This window comes from Artemia franciscana, chromosome 8 (genome assembly GCF_032884065.1).
Source record: "Artemia franciscana chromosome 8, ASM3288406v1, whole genome shotgun sequence".
Taxonomy (NCBI): domain Eukaryota; kingdom Metazoa; phylum Arthropoda; class Branchiopoda; order Anostraca; family Artemiidae; genus Artemia; species Artemia franciscana.
In genome coordinates, this window is record NC_088870.1 from 4,872,138 (window position 1) to 4,894,161 (window position 22,024).

At 33.9% G+C, this 22,024-nt stretch overlaps 1 protein-coding gene across 4 annotated transcripts in view; it reads left to right on the plus strand.

Annotated features, from left to right (window-relative positions):
- The window catches only part of LOC136029895 (ceramide synthase 6-like), a 73,959-nt gene that overhangs the window by 14,118 nt on the left and 37,817 nt on the right, over positions 1 to 22,024 (plus strand). For 2 of the 4 annotated variants that reach the window (XM_065708378.1, XM_065708379.1), the window contains exons 3-5: positions 7,936 to 8,065; positions 10,848 to 10,960; positions 13,425 to 13,487. In XM_065708378.1, the coding sequence (XP_065564450.1) occupies positions 7,936 to 8,065; positions 10,848 to 10,960; positions 13,425 to 13,487 (306 nt within the window). The remainder of the gene's footprint in view (positions 1 to 7,935; positions 8,066 to 10,847; positions 10,961 to 13,424; positions 13,488 to 22,024) is intronic. The other 2 variants (XM_065708380.1, XM_065708381.1) reach the window with 1 other exon arrangement.

Consider the following 22,024-nt stretch of genomic DNA (forward strand, 5'->3'; position numbering starts at 1 on the left):
TAAACTTGATGAAACTTATATATTTAAAATCAGCATTAAAATGCGATTCTTTTGATGTAGCTATTGATATCAAACTTCAATTTTTTAGAGTTTTGGTTACTATTGAGCCGGGTCGCTCCTTACTACAGTTCGTTACCACGAACTGTTTGATATTGCGTTAGCACATAAACATCAAGATTGTGTTTTTGGAATATTTATAATTTATCTGTTAATATGTTAAAAAATAACTACATGATTTCCTCTTGTACTGGCCAGTCACTACCTGAACTTAGTAGACTACCCATTGATGAATCTACTTATTTAGGGTGTGTATCTACTTTGGGATATCTAGGTGTGCTAGTTGATCAGAATATGAATTTGAAGGAACACATTGCTAAATTGCGGATAAAGTTGGGAAGGAATGTTGGAATATTACAGCATCTGAAATTTATTCTACCTTTCATGCAATTAGATCGGTATATTTTGCCATAGTTCATTTTAATCTGAGTTATTGTCCCCTGATTTTCCTGAATACGTTTAAAACTCATATAAAACCACATCAAATACGGCAAAATAAAGCACTGCTTATCCTACAAACTTTCATCTCATGCCCAATATCCTTACCATCAAAATCACCAATTAAAAGTATACATTCTTTCCTTAATATATTACCTTTGGAATTATGATTATCTTTTCTTATAATAATGTTTTGTATTAGGTATTTTCCCAAAATTCTAGCGAATAATTCTTATGCTTTGGAGCTATTTAACCGTTGTGAGCATGATTATAGAACGAGGGGATCTTCAAAGTATGTTGAACCCCGAGTGTGCACTGGAAGGTCGAGGTTCCCACTCAGGTACTGCATAACCAAGCTTTGGGAATTGCATAGGTCGGATCTTAATCTCGGTCTTTCTGTTGGTACACTACGGGGCAATTAAAAACTCTTTTATTAACCCTATGATTTTTCATTATTATTCTTATTATTAAATTTATGGTCATCCTACTGACTCATTCTCTTGAATGATACTTACTCTCGTCACTACTTTCGTTTTTTCTTCTTTTAGCTGCAAATGAGCCTTTTTTCTTGAAAAATGAACATTTTTCTGTGGCCGTTGTTTTTTCATCCATATCCAGTGTGATCAGTGAACTTGTATTGCGAAAGTTGTTCTGTCGAAGTTGAGTTGAAGGGCATCCGCATAATTAGTTTCTCTTAGATCATTTTGACTCTTAAAAAGGGCACTATAACTTTCAATTTAAAGCAAATGAGACCTATCTGAATTTACTACTACCAACCATTCCATAAAAACCTTATATGCCCCGGAACATAACTTAAAGCCCTTGCCCCAGGGCTCTGTGGGGTTGTGCCAACCCTGGAGGCATTGTTATATGTCCTTTAGACTATTTTAACAAAATTCCCATTGCAGAATTTTGATCAGATGCGTTTGGTGAAAAAGGGGCAGTTTGGGAGGCTAGTTGACCTCCGTCACTATTGATTCTTAAAAAAGAACTAGAACTTCCAGTTTTAATCAAGTGAACCACCTCTAAAGTTTATATAACCATCCTTTCCATAAGAACCTTAAATGCCCCAGGGGAATGATTTACAACCCTCGGTCTCTGCATCTTAATCAAAATTTGGACATAGCAATTTTGTTTATCGCATTTGAAGGGTCCGGAAATTATGTCTGTGAGGAAGGCACCCACTCTCCTACAGCTCTCAGGGCAAGGGTTGCAAGTTATGCCCTGGGTCATTAAAGGTTCTTATAGATAGGATGGTCGTATATACTTTAGAGGTGGCTCATTGGATTGGTGGTCAAAGTTTCTAGTTATTGTTTTAAGAGTCAAAGCGATCAGAGTGCAGCTACCCCCCCCCACATACAGGCACAAACATGTCGTGTTTTCCGAGATTAATTTAAAAAAAAAACTTTCTCACAAAACAAGTTTCTCAAAGAAAAGTAAAGAGCTCTATTAAGCCAAAAATGAGCAGAAATAAAAAATAATCTTCCAAGCGTAATAATACCACAAATTACCTTCAATAAATAAATGAAACTCAAAATGAACTGAAATTACAATAAATAGCCGAGTCAAACTCAAAACGAGCAGAAATTAACATAAGTAGAGCTGTTAGCCCCCGTGCCTTCTGAAGATCAGACCATAATTTTTGCTTTACCGAAAAAACATGCAAACAAATGACCGTGGATTGTCAGTTTAATTGAAATATTCTGATATTTAGTCCTTAAAGTTTTGATAATTTTTAATTTATAAAAGTGAAAAAAGTGAAAACATTTAAAACTTATTTTCTTTCCAGTTTCCAATTAAATGAAAAAACTATGGATGCAGGTTTTTTAAATGAAAACAAAATAACGCTTAATTTCTATCAGATTTCCTGTTTCTAAATTTGGAGAAAATTATATTTTCCTCTTTTATAAACAGTAGTCTTGAAAACTTACATTTTAATTTGAAAATAACAGTATATTCACATTGGAAACTTCCCCACTAATTAATTTACCACGCCCATTATTTGATTGAGTGTTAAACTGAGTGTCAAGAATAGTGTAATACAACATCGAATCTCTTCTTTTATTTGCATTAATTCATTTTTAACGTCCACTTTGATTTTATTTGATGCTTATCAATAAAAGAAGCGATTTAATGTTGTATTACACTTAAAATACTTTGTTGTCTCTTGAAAGTTGAAGTTGACAATAAATTGTGTTAAAAGTTGAAGCTTAGTTTCCCCGTGGCTTCACTTCACTATTTTTTTTATTTTTTTTTTATTTTGTGATTTGTTATGGTATGTTCTCCATTTGACTGCTGGCTTGGGGTGATGCTTGGTAAGTCATACTTTTTTTCTTTTTATTTATTTTATAAAAGAGTGTGATTGTGTGTAAATACAGTATTATATCATGTAATGTATTATTTTGTCTTTATTTATTATTGGTTGCCCGGTAATACGAGCTAGACTCTGATCCGGGCATACCCTTATTGTAGTTGTATTTAGTTTGTGAATAAAAAGAACCGGAAAGGAAAGAACCTGAACCTTAGAGAAGCTAACTCACAGTCCCTTGTGTCATTTAAAAAAAGAGCAAAAGGTAATTTATTAGGATTACAAAAGAATAGTTAATTTGTTTTTTATTATTTTTATTTTTCCTTCATTTTTTTTTTGTAATTGGGCCTGGGGCTAGGAGCAAGAGGGTATTTAGTTAATTTTATTGATTGATGAGAGTAAGATCGTGTCTGAGAGTAGGAGTGACGATCACACTGAGTATTTTTGTTTAAGAATCTAAATATTGTGGTTCTTGGCATCCAGTAGTGGACTGAGATGTTTTCAATTATGTGAGATTTATTTATTATCTGTTCTGTATAATAAACCCATTGAACAACAACAACGACATAAGGTATTGTTACTAATCAACTTACTGCCATGTTTCTCCGTACTTCCTGTAAGTTTCTTTTTGATTGTAATTTCAATATATAGCTTATTCTGTTAGATAACAATACACTTTCTCCCTGCTTCCTAACTCTAAACCTTAGGATAACCAAATTCTGCACTTAACACTGCAATAGTCAGATTCTTACTTCAGTAAATTCAATTCTTTTCTTAATTATTTAATTGCTTTCAGTGTAATTGCCTCCCAGCTCCCCTCTCTTCATTGCATTGATAAAACCCCAGGCTATGTACCTAAGTTTGTTATTTTACTTTTCGAATGGATATTATTTGGTATTATAAAAGTTCATGAGAATATGAAGTAAAAATAAGAAACAACATATATATATATATATATATATATATATATATATATATATATATATATATATATATATATATATATATATATATATATATATATATATATATATATATATTCACTACTAACTACTAACAACCCAGTGCAGCACCAAGCCGCCTGAGGCCAACACAGCTACGCACGCTCCTCCTCCAACCTAATCTATTTAAAGCCTCCCTCTTTACACCCTCCCAGGAAGTTCCCATTTCCTTTAAATATTTATTTATGACATCCTCTCAACCCAGACAAGGACGACCTGCTTTCCGTGTAGCCCCAGACGGTTGGCCAACAAGGACAATCTTCGGTAATCTGTTATCCTTCATCCGTAGAACGTGGCCTAGCCATCTCAACCTTTCTTTCATTATAGCCCCAGAAAGTGGGATTGAACCACACTTTTCGTACAACCTACTGTTTGAAATACGGTCAGTCAGCCGGGTACCCAGAACAATCCGTAGGCAATTTCTCTGGAAAACATCTAGTAAATTTTCATCTGCTTTTCGGAGTGCCCATGCTTCAGAGCCATATTTGACCACTGTCATCACTGTAGCTTCCAGTATTCTAATCTTGGTTTGTAGACTTATCTTTCTATTCTTCCAAACTTTTTTTAACTGTGAAAAAACACCCTGGGCCTTAGCTATTCTACTTTTAACATCTTCACTGCTCCCACCATCTTTACTAATAATACTACCAAGGTAACTGAAGCTCCCAACCTGATCAATCTTTTTGTTACCTAATGTCACCTGTTCATCTTCACTTATTCCTAGCCTTAGTGACTTAGTCTTCTTAACATTAATTTTCAAGCCTATTTTAGCACCCTGAACTCGTAAAACCTCTAAAAATTCATTCATTTTGCTCACACTTTCATCTAATATGCTTGAATCATCAGCTTAATCTAAGTCCAGGAGCGTTCTTCCTCCCCATTTGATTCCATGGTCTCCAATTGCCTTTCCTGTGCTCCTTAAGACGAAGTCCATCAAAATGATCCATATAAAGGGGGATAGAACACAACCCTGCTTAACTCCTGATTTAATACAAAACCAGTTGCTAACCTCATTTCCTACCTTAATGGCAACAGTATTATTCTCGTACATAGCTTGCTGATAATCGATAAAACTGAGGACCAAAGGTGTTTGACAACGAAGGGACTTCTCAATTATTAACCTAAGAGTGAAAACATGGTCGACACATCCTCTACCTTTTCTAAAACCGCATTGTTCTTCCCTTAAAACTTTGTCTACAGCATGTCTCAGTCTAAAAAGTATCATATTACTCAGTAATTTGCTACCTACAGAGACCAGACTAATGCCTCGATAATTACGACACTCACTCTTGTCACCTTTCTTATACAGTGGTTTAATTAAGGTTTTCCTAAAATCATTGGGTACTTCCCCTTTTTCAAAAATCATGTTCATAATCTTCAGTAGCTTATTCCTAACCTCAGAGCCACCATATTTAAGAAACTCATTAATCATACTATCAGCACCTGGGGCCTTATTATTTTTTAATCCTTTTAGTACTGTCGCTAATTCTTCCTCACTAAACAAATCTTCCTTCACATCCAACGTATCACAAACTTTTTCATTTTCATCTATATCTTTTCCTGCAACTGTATCTCGGTTTAGCACATTCTCAAAATGTTCCACCCATCTTTCTTTAACTTTTTCCTTATCACTAATTGTGGCCCCATTTCTATCTTTAACTGGGACTAGTCCGGATTGGCTACTCCCTTTCAATTTATTAACATGCCAGTATAATATTTTACTATTGTGCCGTCTAGCCGCATCTTCCAGATCCTCAGCAATTTTATCCATCGCCTCCACTTCACATCTCCTTAGTTCATATTTTAATGCTTTCTCCACTTTCTTTACATTCCTTTTGTTTTCATACGACCTATCACTCAGATAATTCTTATACAAACCCCTTCTACTCTCTATTAAACCTAAAGCTGTTTCACTAAAATTCCTAGTTGCAGTCTTAGCACTCTTCCCTAGGACACCATCAGCAACTTCACAAATTGTTTTTCTGAAATTATTCCATCCATCTTCCACATTGTCAAATTTTAAACTCTCAGATTTAGTACTCGAATGTTCCTGGAATTTTTTTCTCAAATTTTCATCCTGAAGTCTACTAACATCATAACTTTCCGGGAGGGATATATATATATATATATATATATATATATATATATATATATATATATATATATATATATATATATATATATATATATATATATATATATATATATATATACATATATATATATATATACATATATATATATAAATATATATATATATAAATATATATATATATAAATATATATATATATATATATATATATATATATATATATATATATATATATATATATATATATATATATATATATATATATATATATATATATCTTCTATATATATAAAAATAAGTTGTCTGTCTGTCTGTCTGTGGATCAGGTGACGTCATGTTTCTGTGTCGACTGACGTCATGTTAAAAAAACTAAAAAAGGAAACAAATAGAAAAATAAAGGAGAAAAACAAAACTAAAAAAATAAAAATAAAAAAAAACTAAAAAGAAAAAAGAAAAAAAAACTAAAAAAACTAAAAAAATGTAAAAACCAAAAAAAAAACTAAAAAGAAAAAAAGGGGAAAAATACAAAAATTTATTTCATCATTTACCATTTCAAAAACGAATGTATATACAGACTGGGACACCGGAATACAAATGACGACCGGGACACAGGGAATATAAATGACGACCGGGACACAGGGACACAACTACAACGGGGACGCCGGGGGGCACAGGGGGATATATAAATGACGATGGGGACACAGAGAATGTTCGATTAGCAATCACCATCAACAAAGCTCAAGGGCAATCATTAGAATCATGAGGTATAACTAAAAAAACTAAAAAAAAGGCAGAAAACTAAAACCTAAAAAAAAGACCAATTCAAAAACGAATGTATATACAGACTGGGACACCGGGACACGAATGACGACCGGGACACCGGGACACAAGGAATATCAATGACGCCCGGGACCCTCAAAGAGAATTCACAGACTGGGACACCGGGACATAAATGACGACCGGGACATAAATGACGACCGGAACACATGGAATATAAATGACGACCGGGACACCGGGGGGCACACGGGGATATATAAATGACGACGGCGACACAGGGAATCGTCGATTAGCAATCACCATCAACAAAGCTCAAGGGTAATCATTAGAATCATGAGGTATAGATCTGAATACGGATTGTTTTCCCATGGACCATTATATGTTGCATGTTCAAGAGTCGGTAAACCTGACAATCTATTTATATGCACAGACAATGGGACAGCAAAAAATGTTGTATATTCGCAAGTTTTACGTAGTTAAAAACATATATATATATATATATATCTATCTATATTCACAGGTCGGACATAGGGACACAACTACAATGGCGCGTAACTAATATGGCGCGTAACGACTTACGCGCGCGGGGGGGCTTGAGGGGGGGGCGAAGCGCCCCCACCAACTAGGTGTTGGGGTGGCGCGAAGCGCCACCCCAACAGCTAGTATATATATATATATATAAAATGAGCAGATTTTTGTATATAACCTAGATTTTAATCTAGGCTGTAGGAAGGAGGGGGTGGGTGGTGGGTGCAGTTAAACTGGATTCAGAAATCTCATTAATTAGAATTTTGTGAGCATAATGGATTAAGATTTGGCTATTATGGTGTTCATTTACGAAGAGGAGTGAACTGAATGGTTGCCTTAGCCAGTTTTAAAAGTGGCACTAAAATTGCCAACTTTTTTATTCGCTTTTAGTTTAATCACGTGCTATAAATCAGCGCAGTTAATATGCATCTTTAGGTATTTCTTTGCCCTTTTTGGCTATCTATCTGAAAACAAACGCAGAGCAGGATGTCCTGGAATGGCATGGTAAGAGGTTAAGAAAAGGAATATCATGGCAACTGAAGCTTTGGAAGTGCGGGGGGGGGGTAAAGATTGAAACTCTGAACAAATTGTGGCACAGGAGACGCGTGCGTTCTATTGATTGCCACAGGAGGCCTGGTGTTGCGATGAGTTGTCAATTGTAGCAGTAGTAGGTAATAAAAATAGGAAATAATGGCTTTTCTGTTTTTTTACTTGAATTATTTTTTTGTTTCAGGTTTATATTTTGTCCTATTGCCGTTGCTTTTGGATTAAAGGCACAAGTGAAAAGAAGTAGTTTACCTGATAATCCTGCACTAGAAAAAGCATATTTATCATCTCGAAAGGGGAAAGTCTCGAAGAAAGAGGTAATTTGAAACTAAGTCATCAGAATTCAATTTCAAACGCCAGTGTAACCTTAACCTTATGTTCTGACATGATGTTTTTTTTTCATGCTGCTGGAGAAAAATTCTAGTCTAAATAATGCCCAAATTACTATCGTTTGACCACTCTGACATTGTCAATCCTTGTCGGATTTAGAACTGTCAAAAATCTAATTATGTAATCTCCCGGTTTCAGAGCTCATACTATTGTGCGGTGGTGTATTTGTCCCAAAATATATTCAGCCTATTATAAATGAACATCAGACAGTTTATTCAGAGACATATAGTTATAGTTATATAGACATGTAGTTATATCAGAGACAGTTTATGCAGCAACATAAATAGCTACACAGCATGGCCTAGGTGTGCACCAGCTATTAGGGAAGTTTATGGGATTTTTTTCTTGAGGTTAATGGTTTACCTAAAGCCTTAAAGGTACATTTTTCTGCCCAAGTCTTATGATATTCCATGAGAGGCCGTTGAATATAAATATAAAAAGATGTATAATCGTGCGGTGGTGTATTTGTCCCAAAATATGTACAGCCTATACTAAATGAACAGCTATCAGCGACAGTTTATTCAGAAACATAAATAGCTACACAGTATGGCCTAGGTGTGCACCAGCTATTAGGGAAGTTTATTGGTTTTTTTTTCTTTCTTCAGGTCAATGGTTTACCCAAAGCCTTAAAAGGAACATTTTTCTGCCCAAGTCTTATGATATTCCATGAGAGGCTCGTGAATATAAATATAAAAAGATATAATATATATATATATATATATATATATATATATATATATATATATATATATATATATATATATATATATATATATATATATATATATATATATATATATATATATATATATATATATGTATGTGTGTGTGTGTGTGTGTGTGTATATATATATATATATATATATATATAAGGTAAATATTTATGGGAGGGTTTAACCCGTTCCTGACCTCTGGAGTGGAGAGTTAGTGACGGTTCTTCCATTAAAAAAAGTTTTACCTGATACTGTTTTTCTACGTGGACCTGATGGACTATATAGACTATATGATCGACCAGGCTATGACGCTAGTTGCACCCATGGAAAAACATAAAATCTAGTATATTCTGTCCCAAAATTGTTAGTTTCATTCAAAATTTGTACCTCCTCAAAAACGAAAGTAAAAAACTTAGCTGTGGGTCCATGGCTGCCTGACCTCCGTTCGTTTGGATGAAAGTGTATTTAGTAATTTTTTAATATGGGTCCGGAGGAAGTGCCAGCTCCCGTCTCGTTGCGAGACGGTGTTTTGGATGGGAAGCACTGTTTCTCAACATCGGAGCAACGCGAATAATTTGACTTACACCGTTGGAAAAAAAGCAACTTATTACGTCATATTCAGGAAGCTACTATTTATTGTTTCTAAAGCAGATACATGCAATTGAGTCCGTATGTTGGGAGAATTGTTAAACAAAACTTGAACTTGGGCATCAAGAGCAGGGGTTAAAGGGCCTGGTAGCTGCCATAATATGTATATTGCAATGGATACAGTATTAAAAACCACAAAACAGTATTAAAGCGAGTGCATCGCCATTTTATTGGAATAAAAGAATAGTGTCGTAAGAATATTTTCTGTCGGATTTAATAAGAATCCTCCATTACAAAGTTAACCTGTGTTAGTAGATTCGATTAATACTCTGCTTGGCAATACGTGGCCCGGGGTTTGATTCCCGCTGCCGCAAGGTGGGGCCACAGGCTTTCTATCTGTTCCCGTAAAATGACCTAAGTCTATGGTTTATAAGAAGTTAACAACTAGTTTCACTTATTAAGGTTTTGTTGACTGTTGTATAGTTTACCTAGTGATGGGTGGCTATAGGCATATGAAGAGCTCCTTTCAAAGGGGTAGAAAGTATCATGCCCATTTGAAGTTCAGCAAGTTTTGAGAAAACGGGATTTTCTTTAATGTGAAATATTGGTCAAGGACTAATTTAACCACAGACACAGATGGAAAAACAAATCAAAACAGTGCTGGAAAATCAAATGATTCAAAAATAGAGTTGGGATTTAAAGGACTTTTCAATGCGGCAATTTACGGGTATGTCAAGGTGTTGTGTGAGCTAGATGTCACTTATTGGATGCATCTTTAACTTAATTGCCTTCCAATTAGAGCAAGATTTGATTTACTTGATAACAAGAAAAGGGGTAAAGATACAGCTTTGTGCAGATTAGAATGATGATTTGATCCTTTGTTTGAGCTGGTTGAGCGGAAGCATGTTGGGATGGGGAACATTAAAATGCTGCTGCGGCAATCCCTATTCCAAGGAATATCATCTGCTTAACTTGTGAAGCACAAATTAATGAATAACTTGTGAAGCATATGCTTTAAAGATATGACACTTTATAATAAAACACCAGACATGCCTGTATTGTGGTATGTCACATCAACTTTGGTGTACCCTATTGGTTGATCTACTCCAGCGACAAATTCTAGGCAATACCGTTTTCTGGCGGACAGTAAAATGACAAAATCTTACCGGTTCTTACCAAAATCTTACCGTTTTGCTCCTCTTTAATAGCTCATTGGAAGATATCTTAAAAAGCATGTCACCACAATTCATATCAACAGTAGCTAAGTATCTTAGAACATGTGCTAGTGCTGCTATTGAAGATGCTATTCCAGTTCTGGTATATTGATGATTACACTAACATTTTATGTGATTTGTGATGTTTGCAACTTTTTTTTTTGGCGTCCAAACTCCGTTCTCTTATTTTATAGATGCAAGGTCTTTTGAAACAAGTCGATATGACAGAGAGACAAATCGAACGATGGATGAGGTTAAGAGTCTCACAAGATAGGCCATCAAAAATGGTCAAATTTACGGAAACTGCGTGAGTATGAAATTTGTCATTGGGGAAAGGAGGAGATGTTTGCCCACTAAAATTAAACTAAATGAGGCGACTGTAGCCAAAATTTCGTAAAATAGCAAACGAAATATGAAAAAACATGTGAAAATAATTTGACTAGAATTCAACTGACGAATATTAACATTAGTATTTATATCAATGGTGGATTCAGGATCTATGCAAAATACTGAAGTAGGTTATTCCAAAGTAAACTATAAAGACCCATTTGACAATCCAACAAATCACAGTAGGAAGGCAGATGTAGTAATGGCTGAAAGTGCCGCATATTGGCATTAACAATCCAGTCTCTTTAAACGAGTTCTCAGTTGTTCTTTTTGTCTCTCTGCAAGTGATATTTTTCAGTATTGCATAGAGAGTTTTCGTATAGATGGTAGAAAGGCTTTTTATTGTTGGAAAATTGCCGGAGCTAAATTTTTTTTTCTTTTATTTATATTGTTTTTTTTTAGGGAAAGAGAGAGATAATTTTTTAAACAAAATGACATAAAATACACAACAAATCCTACAAGTTAAAAGGCAGATCCATAAACACACGTGAAATCTATATCGCAATTTTTATCATATTTATAACAGAATTCCACTTAGTAGCTATTTAAAAAAAAAACTTCTTGGAATACAATCCGAACCTATCGTAGACAATGTAATTTCTAGCGTCACATAGTAATGAATGGAGCGATGTAAAATCAAGTGTATATGCGTGTCCTTAGACGAATGGACAGCTCTAGTGGCTTCAGTGAGAGAGGTGGGAGACTGCCTCCCTATATTCCGAAAAATTCCTTTTTTAGTTGCATTTATAAATACCCCTTTTTTGGTGTTTTGGTTTGAAAAAATATAGCCCCAAATTTTGAAAAATTTGAGGCTATAAAAAAAAGAAGGCTATAAAAATTCGAGTGGGATTGTCCCCCCTTCCAATATTTTCATGAATTGGCGGTGTTGTACTGCTCAGCTAGTTAAAGCTAGGAATGTGTAAATGTTTGCAATATGATCTTAGAACCATGAGAAAAGCTGCAAACAATACAAATATAGAAAAACTAAAAATCCATGAGCATTGATTTAAACTTTTAAAATCTAGAAAATTCTAAAAAACATTTGATTACCTCTTGAAATTAACTTGAAAACGCCTTTTTCGGTAGAAATCCGTCCGGATTTAGCAATCCGTGCGGAAATTCCTTCCGTTTCCGCGCTTGAAAAACCGTAGCTTTCCACAATGATTTGGTAAAATCAGGACGGATTCTTGGCATGGTTTTTAAATGAATAAAACCATGGCTATGGATCATCAAAAATTTCATGATCTTATCACACTGGTTCAAGGCTACCCCAGCTTGTGTGATACTGCTCACCCAGGCTATAAGAAAACCGAGAAAAATGGGGTCTTCATTTGACTCTCTATTCCTCGACAGCTTTCAGAAGAGGGTAAGTTCTTTATATACTTCTTGATGTTTTGATGATAGCTACAGGTGCTGCAGCTAATTCTAATCAGTTTTAGAATAAATTCAGAATTTTTCTTTTAGAACTTGTTTTCATCTTGAAAACTTAGGTCACGCTGATGTATATATTAGAAACTTAGCCTTAAAACGTAGCGTTTTTCTTCAAGGTGTAAATGAACCATTTGCTACTGCAAGTCACTGAAATTGTTGTCGTTTTTGTTTCACCAGGGTCGTCGTAGCAAACAGTTCAGTATTTATTAATCACGACCTGGCTTGCCCTCGGATATTCAATGGATATTCGGTTGGACTTAAGCTGTTTTTCCTTGATTTAAGGGTACGCCCTAAGTTAGCTTTTTTACATACAAGGAACATTAAAAAAGTTCCAAGTTCCATTGGGCAATAAAATCAAGTCAAAGGGGTAGTCGTTTCATGATGTAGGCCTCCCCCGTTACGATCAAAAATAAGTTAGACTTAGGGTAGTTTTGAAATTTGACACGTTGTTTTATAGTAACACTAATATTATCTGTAAAAACGTGTGAATTTTAGCTTGTGAGGCATATGCATTAATTATATGACACTTTATAATTAACAGATCGAAATCCCTATTCCATGGAATATCATCTACTTAGCTTGTGAAGCATAAATTACTGTATAACTTGTGAAGCATACGCTTTAATGATATGACACTTTATAATAACATACCAGACATGCCTGTATTGTGGTATGTCAGATCAACTTGAGTGTACCCTAATGGTCGATCTACACCAGCGACAAATTCTGGCGGACAGTAAAATGACAAAATCTTACCGTTTTACTCCTCTTTAATAACTCATGGGAAAGTATTAATATTAAATGGTAAAAATATTCTTCATCGAAAAAAAAAATAAAAAACTCGATGTGTATTAAATTGTAAGAGGACGGTGCGAACTTCTGGCTTTTATTTTCATTGAAAGCCTAGTTTGTTTTTTTAATTCTTGTACAGGAGAGCATGGTTATTTTTACAGTGGCATTACAAATGGAGAAAAATACAGTCCTGAAACAATGCTCGATGGGTTTGAGAGAAATTTGTAAGTTCTATCAGCAATTTAATTCAGGTTTGCTTTTGTATTGTGCTAGTGTAGTTTGACAGTTTCTAAATTTCCGAAGAGTTTGAGCCCCCTCCCCTCCCCAAACACAAACGCGAAGAGGGGGAGAGGGTGGCTTGGAGCCTAGATTCTGCTCGAAATTCTAAACTACGAATTTGTTAAGCGCTTCTTATTCAAACTATGAAATATTTTCCCCCCCCCCCAAAAAAAAAAAAACGTGCGGACGTGCCTGCATTTCCCACCATGCGAGAAATTACACAAAAACATTTGTTTTTTGGTCAGATAGTGTCTAAAAGATACATTACTATAGTGTTCTTAATTGATTAGTATTTAATTAGTTAATTAGTGTTTTTAATTGGGCACCATGACGTTCTACTTTTTATATATTATTTGGCATCGTTCATTTGAAATATCTGTTTAAATTCTCTATTGCTAAGTGACTTTGAGTCTTGCTTCTTCTTTTTAGGAGATGTTATTTTTTCCACTGATCCTAAACTTTTCGCTGTTGTTTAAGAAATGTATATAGATAAAAAAAAAAAAAAAAATTCTAGAGCTAAGTTCTGAACGTTTACTTTCATTGTCAATGTTGGAAGAGTAAAATTTGAGACTAAATTTTGTGTCGACAGTACTTCTCTTTTCTTCGAATTGTTTACTGCTCAAAATTGCTTACTTCTCGAAATGGATACCATTCGAAATTTTTAACTAAATATCAAAATCAGCGAAAGGTCTGCACAGAGAAATTAGAAATTAAAACTAGATGGTTTTATTTAAAAGCAGCAAACGAATTTGACAAAATTTAAACTATTGATACTGCCTAAAATTTGTAACTTAACATCAAAATCAGCGAAAGGTCTGCACAGGTAAATTAAAAATTAACATGCATTATTTAAGAGGCTCAAACCAATTCGATGAATTTTAAACCATGGAAACCGCTCGAAATTTATAACTTAACACCAAAATCAGCAAAAGGTATGCAGATAAATTAGAAATTAAAATTAAAGGGTATTATGTAAAAGCTACAAACTAATATAATAAAAATTTTAACTAAGGCAAATAAATTTTAATAAAATTTGTAACTTAACATCAAAATCAGCAAAAGGTCTGCACAGATGAATTAGAAATTAAAATTAGAGGGCATTATTTAAAAGCTACAAACTAATCTATTAAAATGTTAAATGTGGATACTGCTCAAGATTTATAACTTAACATCAAAGTCAGCGAAAGCCCTGCATAGATAAATAAGAACAGGCATTTTTAAAAGCTTCAAACTAATTTGATAAAATTTAAACCATGGATACCGACATAAACTTATAACTTATTTCAAAATCAGTAAAAAGTCTGCGCAAAGGAATTACAAATTAAAAGGCAATTTTTGAAAGCTTTTTTTGATTGCTCAAAATTTATAACTTAACATCAAAATCAGTGAAAGCTCTGCATAGATAAATTAAAAATTAACAGGCATTATATAAAAGCTTCAAGCTAATTTGATAAAATTCAAATCATGGAAACCTTTCCAAATTTATAACTTAACATCAAAATCAGTGAAAGGTCTGCACAGATAAATTAAAAATTAACAGACATTATTTAAAAGCTTCAAACTAATTCGATAAAATTTAAACCATGGAAACCGCTCAAAATTTATAACTTAACATCAAAATCAGCGAAAGGTCTGTACAGATAAATTAAAAATTAACAGGCATTATATAAAAGCTTCAAGCTAATTTGATAAAATTCAAATCATGGAAACCTTTCCAAATTTATAACTTAACATCAAAATCAGTGAAAGGTCTGCACAGATAAATTAAAATGAACAGACATTATTTAAAAGCTTTAAACTAATTCGATAAAATTTAAACCATGGAAACCGCTCAAAATTTATAACTTAACATCAAAATCAGTGAAAGATCTGCACAGATAAATTAAAAATCAACAGGCATTATTTAAAAGCTTCAAACTAATTTGATAAAATTCAAACCATGGAAATCGCTCAAAATTTATAACTTAACATCAAAATCAGTGAAAGATCTGCACAGATAAATACAAATTAACACGTATTATTTAAAAGCTTCAAACTAATTTGATAAAATTTAAACCATGGAAATCGTTCAAAATTTATAAACTTAACATCAAAATCATCGAAAGGTCTGCACATACAAATTAGAAACTAACAGGCTTTATTTTAAAGTTTCAAACTAATTTTGTAAAGTTTAAACTATTGATACTGCTCAAAATTTATAGCTTAACATCGAAATCAATGAAAGGCCTGCACAGATCAATTAAAAATTAACTGGCAATATCTAAAAGCTTCAAACTAATTTGATAAAATTTAAACCATGGAAATCGTTCAAAATTTATAAACTTAACATCAAAATCAGCGAAAGGTCTGCACATACAGATTAGAAACTAACAGGCTTTATTTTAAAGTTTCGAACTAATTTTGTAAAGTTTAAACTATCGATACTGCTAAAAATTTATAGCTTAACATCAAAATCAATGAAAGGTCTGCACAGATAAATTAAAAATGAACTGGCATTATCTAAAAGCTTCAAACTAATTTGACAAAATTTAAACCATGGAAATCGTTCAAGATTTATAAACTTAACATCAAAATCAGCGAAAGGTCTGCACATACAAATTAGAAACTAACAGGCTTTATTTTAAAGTTTCAAACTAATTTTGTAAAGTTTAAACTATCGATACTGCTCAAAATTTATAGCTTAACATCAAAATCAATGAAAGGCCTGCACAGATCAATTAAAAATTAACTGGCATTATCTAAAAGCTTCAAACTAATTTGATAAAATTTAAACCATGGAAATCGTTCAAAATTTATAAACTTAACATCAAAATCAGCGGAAGGTCTGCACATACAAATTAGAAACTAACAGGCTTTATTTTAAAGTTTCAAACTAACTTTGTAAAGTTTAAACTATCGATACTGCTCAAAATTTATATCTTAACATCAAAATCAATGAAAGGCCTGCACAGATCAATTAAAAATTAACTGGCATTATCTAAAAGCTTCAAACTAATTTGATAAAATTTATACCATGGAAATCGTCCAAAATTTATAAACTTAACACCAAAATCAGCGAAAGGTCTGCACATACAAATTAGAAACTATATTTTAAAGTTTCAAACCAATTTTGTAAAGTTTAAACTATCGATACTGCTCAAAATTTATAGCTTAACATCAAAATCAATGAAAGGTCTGCACAGATAAATTAAAAATGAACTGGCATTATCTAAAAGCTTCAAACTAATTTGACAAAATTTAAACCATGGAAATCGTTCAAAATTTTTAAACTTAACACCAAAATCAGCGAAAGGTCTGCTCATACAAATTAGAAACTAACAGGCTTTATTTTAAAGTTAAACTAATTGTGTAAAGTTTAAACTATTGATACTGCTCAAAATTTATAGCTTAACATCAAAATCAATGAAAGGCCTGCACAGATCAATTAAAAATTAACTGGCAATATCTAAAAGCTTCAAACTAATTTGATAAAATTTAAACCATGGAAATCGTTCAAAATTTATAAACTTAACATCAAATGAGCGAAAGGTCTGCACATACAAATTAGAAATTAACAGGCTTTATTTTAAAGTTACAAACTAATTTTATAAAATTTAAACTGTGGATGCTGCTCAAGATTTATAGCTTAACATCAAAATCAGAGAAAGGACTACCCAGATAAATTAGAAATTAGTTTTAGCAGGCATTATGTAAAAGCTACAAACTAATTTGATAGAATTTAAACTATGGAAAAAATCGAAATAATTAAAATTTTTCTTGCGATGTTTAGTCTAGCTGAACTGAGTAAACTATATGTATTTTATGTAAAAATACAGTGTTGGTAGTGCTGCGATGAATATTGGCTTCTAGCTTTTTGATCATTCTAAGAAGAATTATTGGTTGACCTAACTGTCGAACTACCTTAATGTTGTGATTGTCCAAAGAGCTGTGTTCTGTCCTGGAGTGAAAGGGGACTGGTTTCTCATTGTACGATTGTTGTGGTCACAAAATATGAGGAATTTTATATTGTACGGGTTGAAGCAAAATATCGTCAAGATGGGTGCATTTATGTACACAATTGAGATCTCTGTGCCCAGGCTGCTTTTTGTGTGTGTGCAAGTGATTTGATCCTAGCGTTGACGTTACTATCACAAACGTCATTGAGCAGTTTGTATCCTACACCGTGAACGTGTCCCGTTTGCTCTAAAACAAATAAATACAGGTGCTCATCCCCTCCCCTCCTCCCGAAAGGGCCTCTATTTTCTTCAATAGAGCCATCTTTTAAATTGTTTGCCAATTGAAAACATTTTACAAAGCGAACAAAAAGAAGAAAGTACTATTTTCTAGAAACTTTAGTTTCAAGTTAACATATACTTCAAATTGATTTTTTCGGGAAACTGTCAGATTTGTAAATACCTAACAAATTAATCAAAGTAAACAAAAAAGTAAAATAGTATGTTTTGACTTCTGCAATTGACTTGAGGTCGTTAAGGCTTTAACATGTTATATTAGACTATATTCAACTAGATTTCTTCGTTACGCATCTGTGGCAAATAGCCAACAGGATCTGATAATTATATGCATGCGAGGGAACGAGGATACTCTCAAACAGTTCTTGGTAGCAAACTGTAAATAAGGGAATGGCTCGTGCTAATAGCGATCGAAATAAAAAAAGTCTTTATAACAAACGGCATCAAAAGAATCAACCTTTCATGGTGATTCTATGATAGGTGATTCATGATATGATATAATAAGGTGATTCTATGAAAAACTCATTAATTTTAAAGTCGCTTACCAAAGGTTACAAGCCTGAAGAAATTCGCCTGATTTTCAAAAAAGGGGGAGAACATCCCTTAAAGGATGAGATATGCTTAGGACCTTCACCTTCACTTATTTTATCAAAGCAAAAGGGAGCATCAAAAAGAGCAGGGGACATTTTGCCTTCTGTTTGTTTTTCAATGGTTCCTTTTTCAACTTCTGTTCCTCTCAGCAGGATTTTAAAGGTCCAACTTAATACCTTTAGCCATTCCTTAGATATTGTTTATTGTATTCTTTTGACTGCATATAGTGTGATTTGATTTTGTTTTACATCCTCCTCAGCATTTTCTAAAGGTTTCACCTTAATACCCCTAGCCTTTTTGGAGACTCCAGATTCAACATCAAATTCAGCGCATCTGAGAACCTTATTGCTGAGGTTTCAAGCCCCTATCTAAAAAAAATTGCAAAATGTGTATCTTTTTTGAAAAGGATGGTTGCGGATGTTTATTCGTTTGTAGTTCTTGTTTTACAGGGGTATCAAATCGAACCAGTGGTCTTAGAATATCAGAAGAGGACTCATTTAAAAAGAAACTGGAATTTCTACTACCATTTGTTAATATCAACGAAATTTCTGCCACAGCAAAGTTGCCATTTTGTGTCATCCCAAAGAGGGATAAAAAGCTACCGAACAAAAATTCTGAGGTAGCCAATCGATTTAAAATTTTGAAAAACTGTAAATGCCGTGCGGTGGCGCAGCCGCTCCCAAAAATACATGTAGTTCCTATCAATTAATCGGTTGGTATAAATATATATATTCTAAACCTTCCTGTAACTAAGTTGATCCATTTGAGACTTGATAAAATATTTACAGAGATGTGTAATTGCGTAGCAGCTATAATGAGTTTCTCAGAGCCTGGAGATGAATATAGAAGGTTTTTTTTTCGGGGGGGGATCCCCCTTCCTTCCAGGGAGTTTTTTTTACTAAGGCCTGTAATGCGGGTGCTGCGGGGGGTAGCTCTTTTCTTATTCCAGTAGTTTTCTCTCTTTCGTGACATAAAATATTAAGATCATATGCGTACCGGCACAAAAGGGGAAAAGGTGGAGGAGGAATCATGTATGCCGCCAGCGTTGGGGTGGTGGGTGGGGATTAGTATTACCATGAGCTCCTTTTTTCCAGACTTCTTCTGGGATGATTATCATTCTTGAAGTATTGTTACGCAAATATTAAACTTAAATATAAAAATGGCGCGTTGAAGGAGGTAGTAGCTGCCTCCCTCATACTCTAAAGAGTCTTGGATCATATAGTTCGTACTAATAACTTGTAAGTAAAAAGCTATTCTTGTCAATAGAAATCAAAACTGTAAGAAGCTAAGTTTTGATATGCTACAGCGAAATCGATTATTTATGCTGATTTTCAATGTCCAATATGTACTAACTTTAAAGTTGCTCATGAAAAGCTTTTGCTAAAGTTGCTGATGAAAATTTTCGTAATTTTAGAGTTATGAATTAAAGTACCCCAAAAAGGGCGGGATCTTGATAAAAATAATGCAATGAAATTCAACATGTAAAAGAATCCTAAAGCCACTGTCTACAATTTTTTTTTCCAGGCGGTCTTTTTTTTTCATGGGTCGCCCATGTGAGCATCCAGAGTCAGTAGTTTTAGCTCATTCAAAGTAGGTTTGTTGGAATGAACGTGATCTAGTGCTCTTTTTAGGTAACAAAAAAGGTTACGCCACAGGAAACTGCCGCATCCTAAAATTTTGGTCCGAACAGGGCCAAAATGTTTCAGGATGAAAGTTCTTGGAACTGTTGAAGAGTTCTTGTATAGCCTCTCATTCTCAGAGGCCAGTGCATCAGTCGTCGCTAAACGTAAACGCTATCCATAAATAAAAACTTTTAATATACACTATTCCAGTAAAACTAACCACCAGAAAGTATTACATAGTTGTGCATTATTTATTAAGATCTCAGCCAGTAAATTCTCTCTTGAGGAGGGGGTTTCACAAGCCTCAACAATACGTTTTAGTCTTTCAAATATTCTATGAGAGGCGCTTGGATGAATTGAATGAATATTCAGATAATTACAGATTAGGTCTCTGACATTTTTTCATCAGAAATAATATATTTGTCCGGATAGGGTGAAGCTTGCAATGTGAATGCTAAGGAGGCGAATAATCCTCTTTTATTATGTTGATAGTAGTTCATTTTTCACACTCATTCTGAGTTTCAAAAAGCAAATACACTAAATGAGTGATTTTTCTCGAAGCTTTGCTCTGCAAAAGTTTAAATCTGATTTAAAGAGTCAGGTTTGGGGGACGGCAGCCCTCCTAACATTTAGGGAAACCTAGGTTCTTCAAAGAAAATAAACCGCTCTTTGTATTTAATCCTGCTTTCTAGGGCTATAACGAGAGAAAGATTGAGATCTTTACGGCAGTCCTCCTAACATTTAGGGAAACATAGGTTCTTCAAAGAAAATGAACCGCTCTTTGCATTTAATCGTGCTTTCTAGGGCCATAACGAGAGAAAGATTGAGATCTTTACGGCAGTCCTCCTAACATTTAGGGAAACATAGGTTCTTCAAAGAAAATAAACCGCTCTTTGCATTTAATCCTACTTTCTAGGGCCATAACGAGAGAAAGATTGAGATCTTTACGGCAGCCCTCCTAATATTTAGGAAAACCTAGGTTCTTCAGAGAAAATAAACCTTTCTTTGCATTTAATCCTGCTTTCTAGGGCTATAACGAGAGAAAGATTGAGATCTTTACCGCAGCCTTCCTAACATTTAGGGAAACCTAGGTTCTTCAAAGAAAATAAACCGTTTTTTGCATTTAAATTTGATTTTTGTCGTCGACGCTTTAAGAGCGATTACTCAAGTACAACGTCCATTGTAATGGGATAAAGAGTATATGCACAATAATTCAGAGATGGAACTCTTGATTTTTGAAATGAAAGTAAGCTGCTCTCTATGTAAAGTTTGACTGTCCCCAACGCTTTAAGAACGATTGCTCAAGCACAATGTCAATTGGAATAGGCTAAAAAAAATTTTTCACAACTGATGTGCATTTGTTTTAAATGTTAAAATTTTCAGTACAAACATTATAAAAGGCGATTGGTAAATAAAATACTTGCAATTATACGTTAATTGAATTTGTTGCACTTATAAATGCTTTCAGCATAATACTAAAACTTTAGCTTAAAGAATGGAGGGTTAAATCGGGACATCTACCTCGTATACGGTATAATTTCTGTTTTTTAATTTTAAATGTCAGCCTGTACTTTCATTTCAGAATACTTGTTTGTGAATGTAATTTTTTTATAATACATAGGAAAAGATTGTCGCAATGCGAGGGACATTATTATTCCCCCCCAGAACCAATATTAAAGGTGTAGACCAAACAATATTCCCGGGGATCAAGAGGGATTAGATGTCTATTTTTTCCCCCTTCCTTCCCCAAAGCAAGTACTCCATGAGGCTAAGTGAGCGTTAGGATATATGGGAATTAAATTGCTCCCTTTGATTCGCCCCTCGCCTAAAAAATTACCCACCGCCCCTCCTTCAAAATAGCTGATGTGCAGTGACGCATCATTGTATACATTTTCATGAGCTTCAATTTCATATGAAGCATATCAGTTTAGTTAAATGAAGCTTTAAAGTAATTGTCAGAAAATTGTTCTGCAATAAGAAAGGAGGTATTAGCCCGGAACATCCTTATTCAGGTATGGCTAAAGGATTGAAGATGAGATG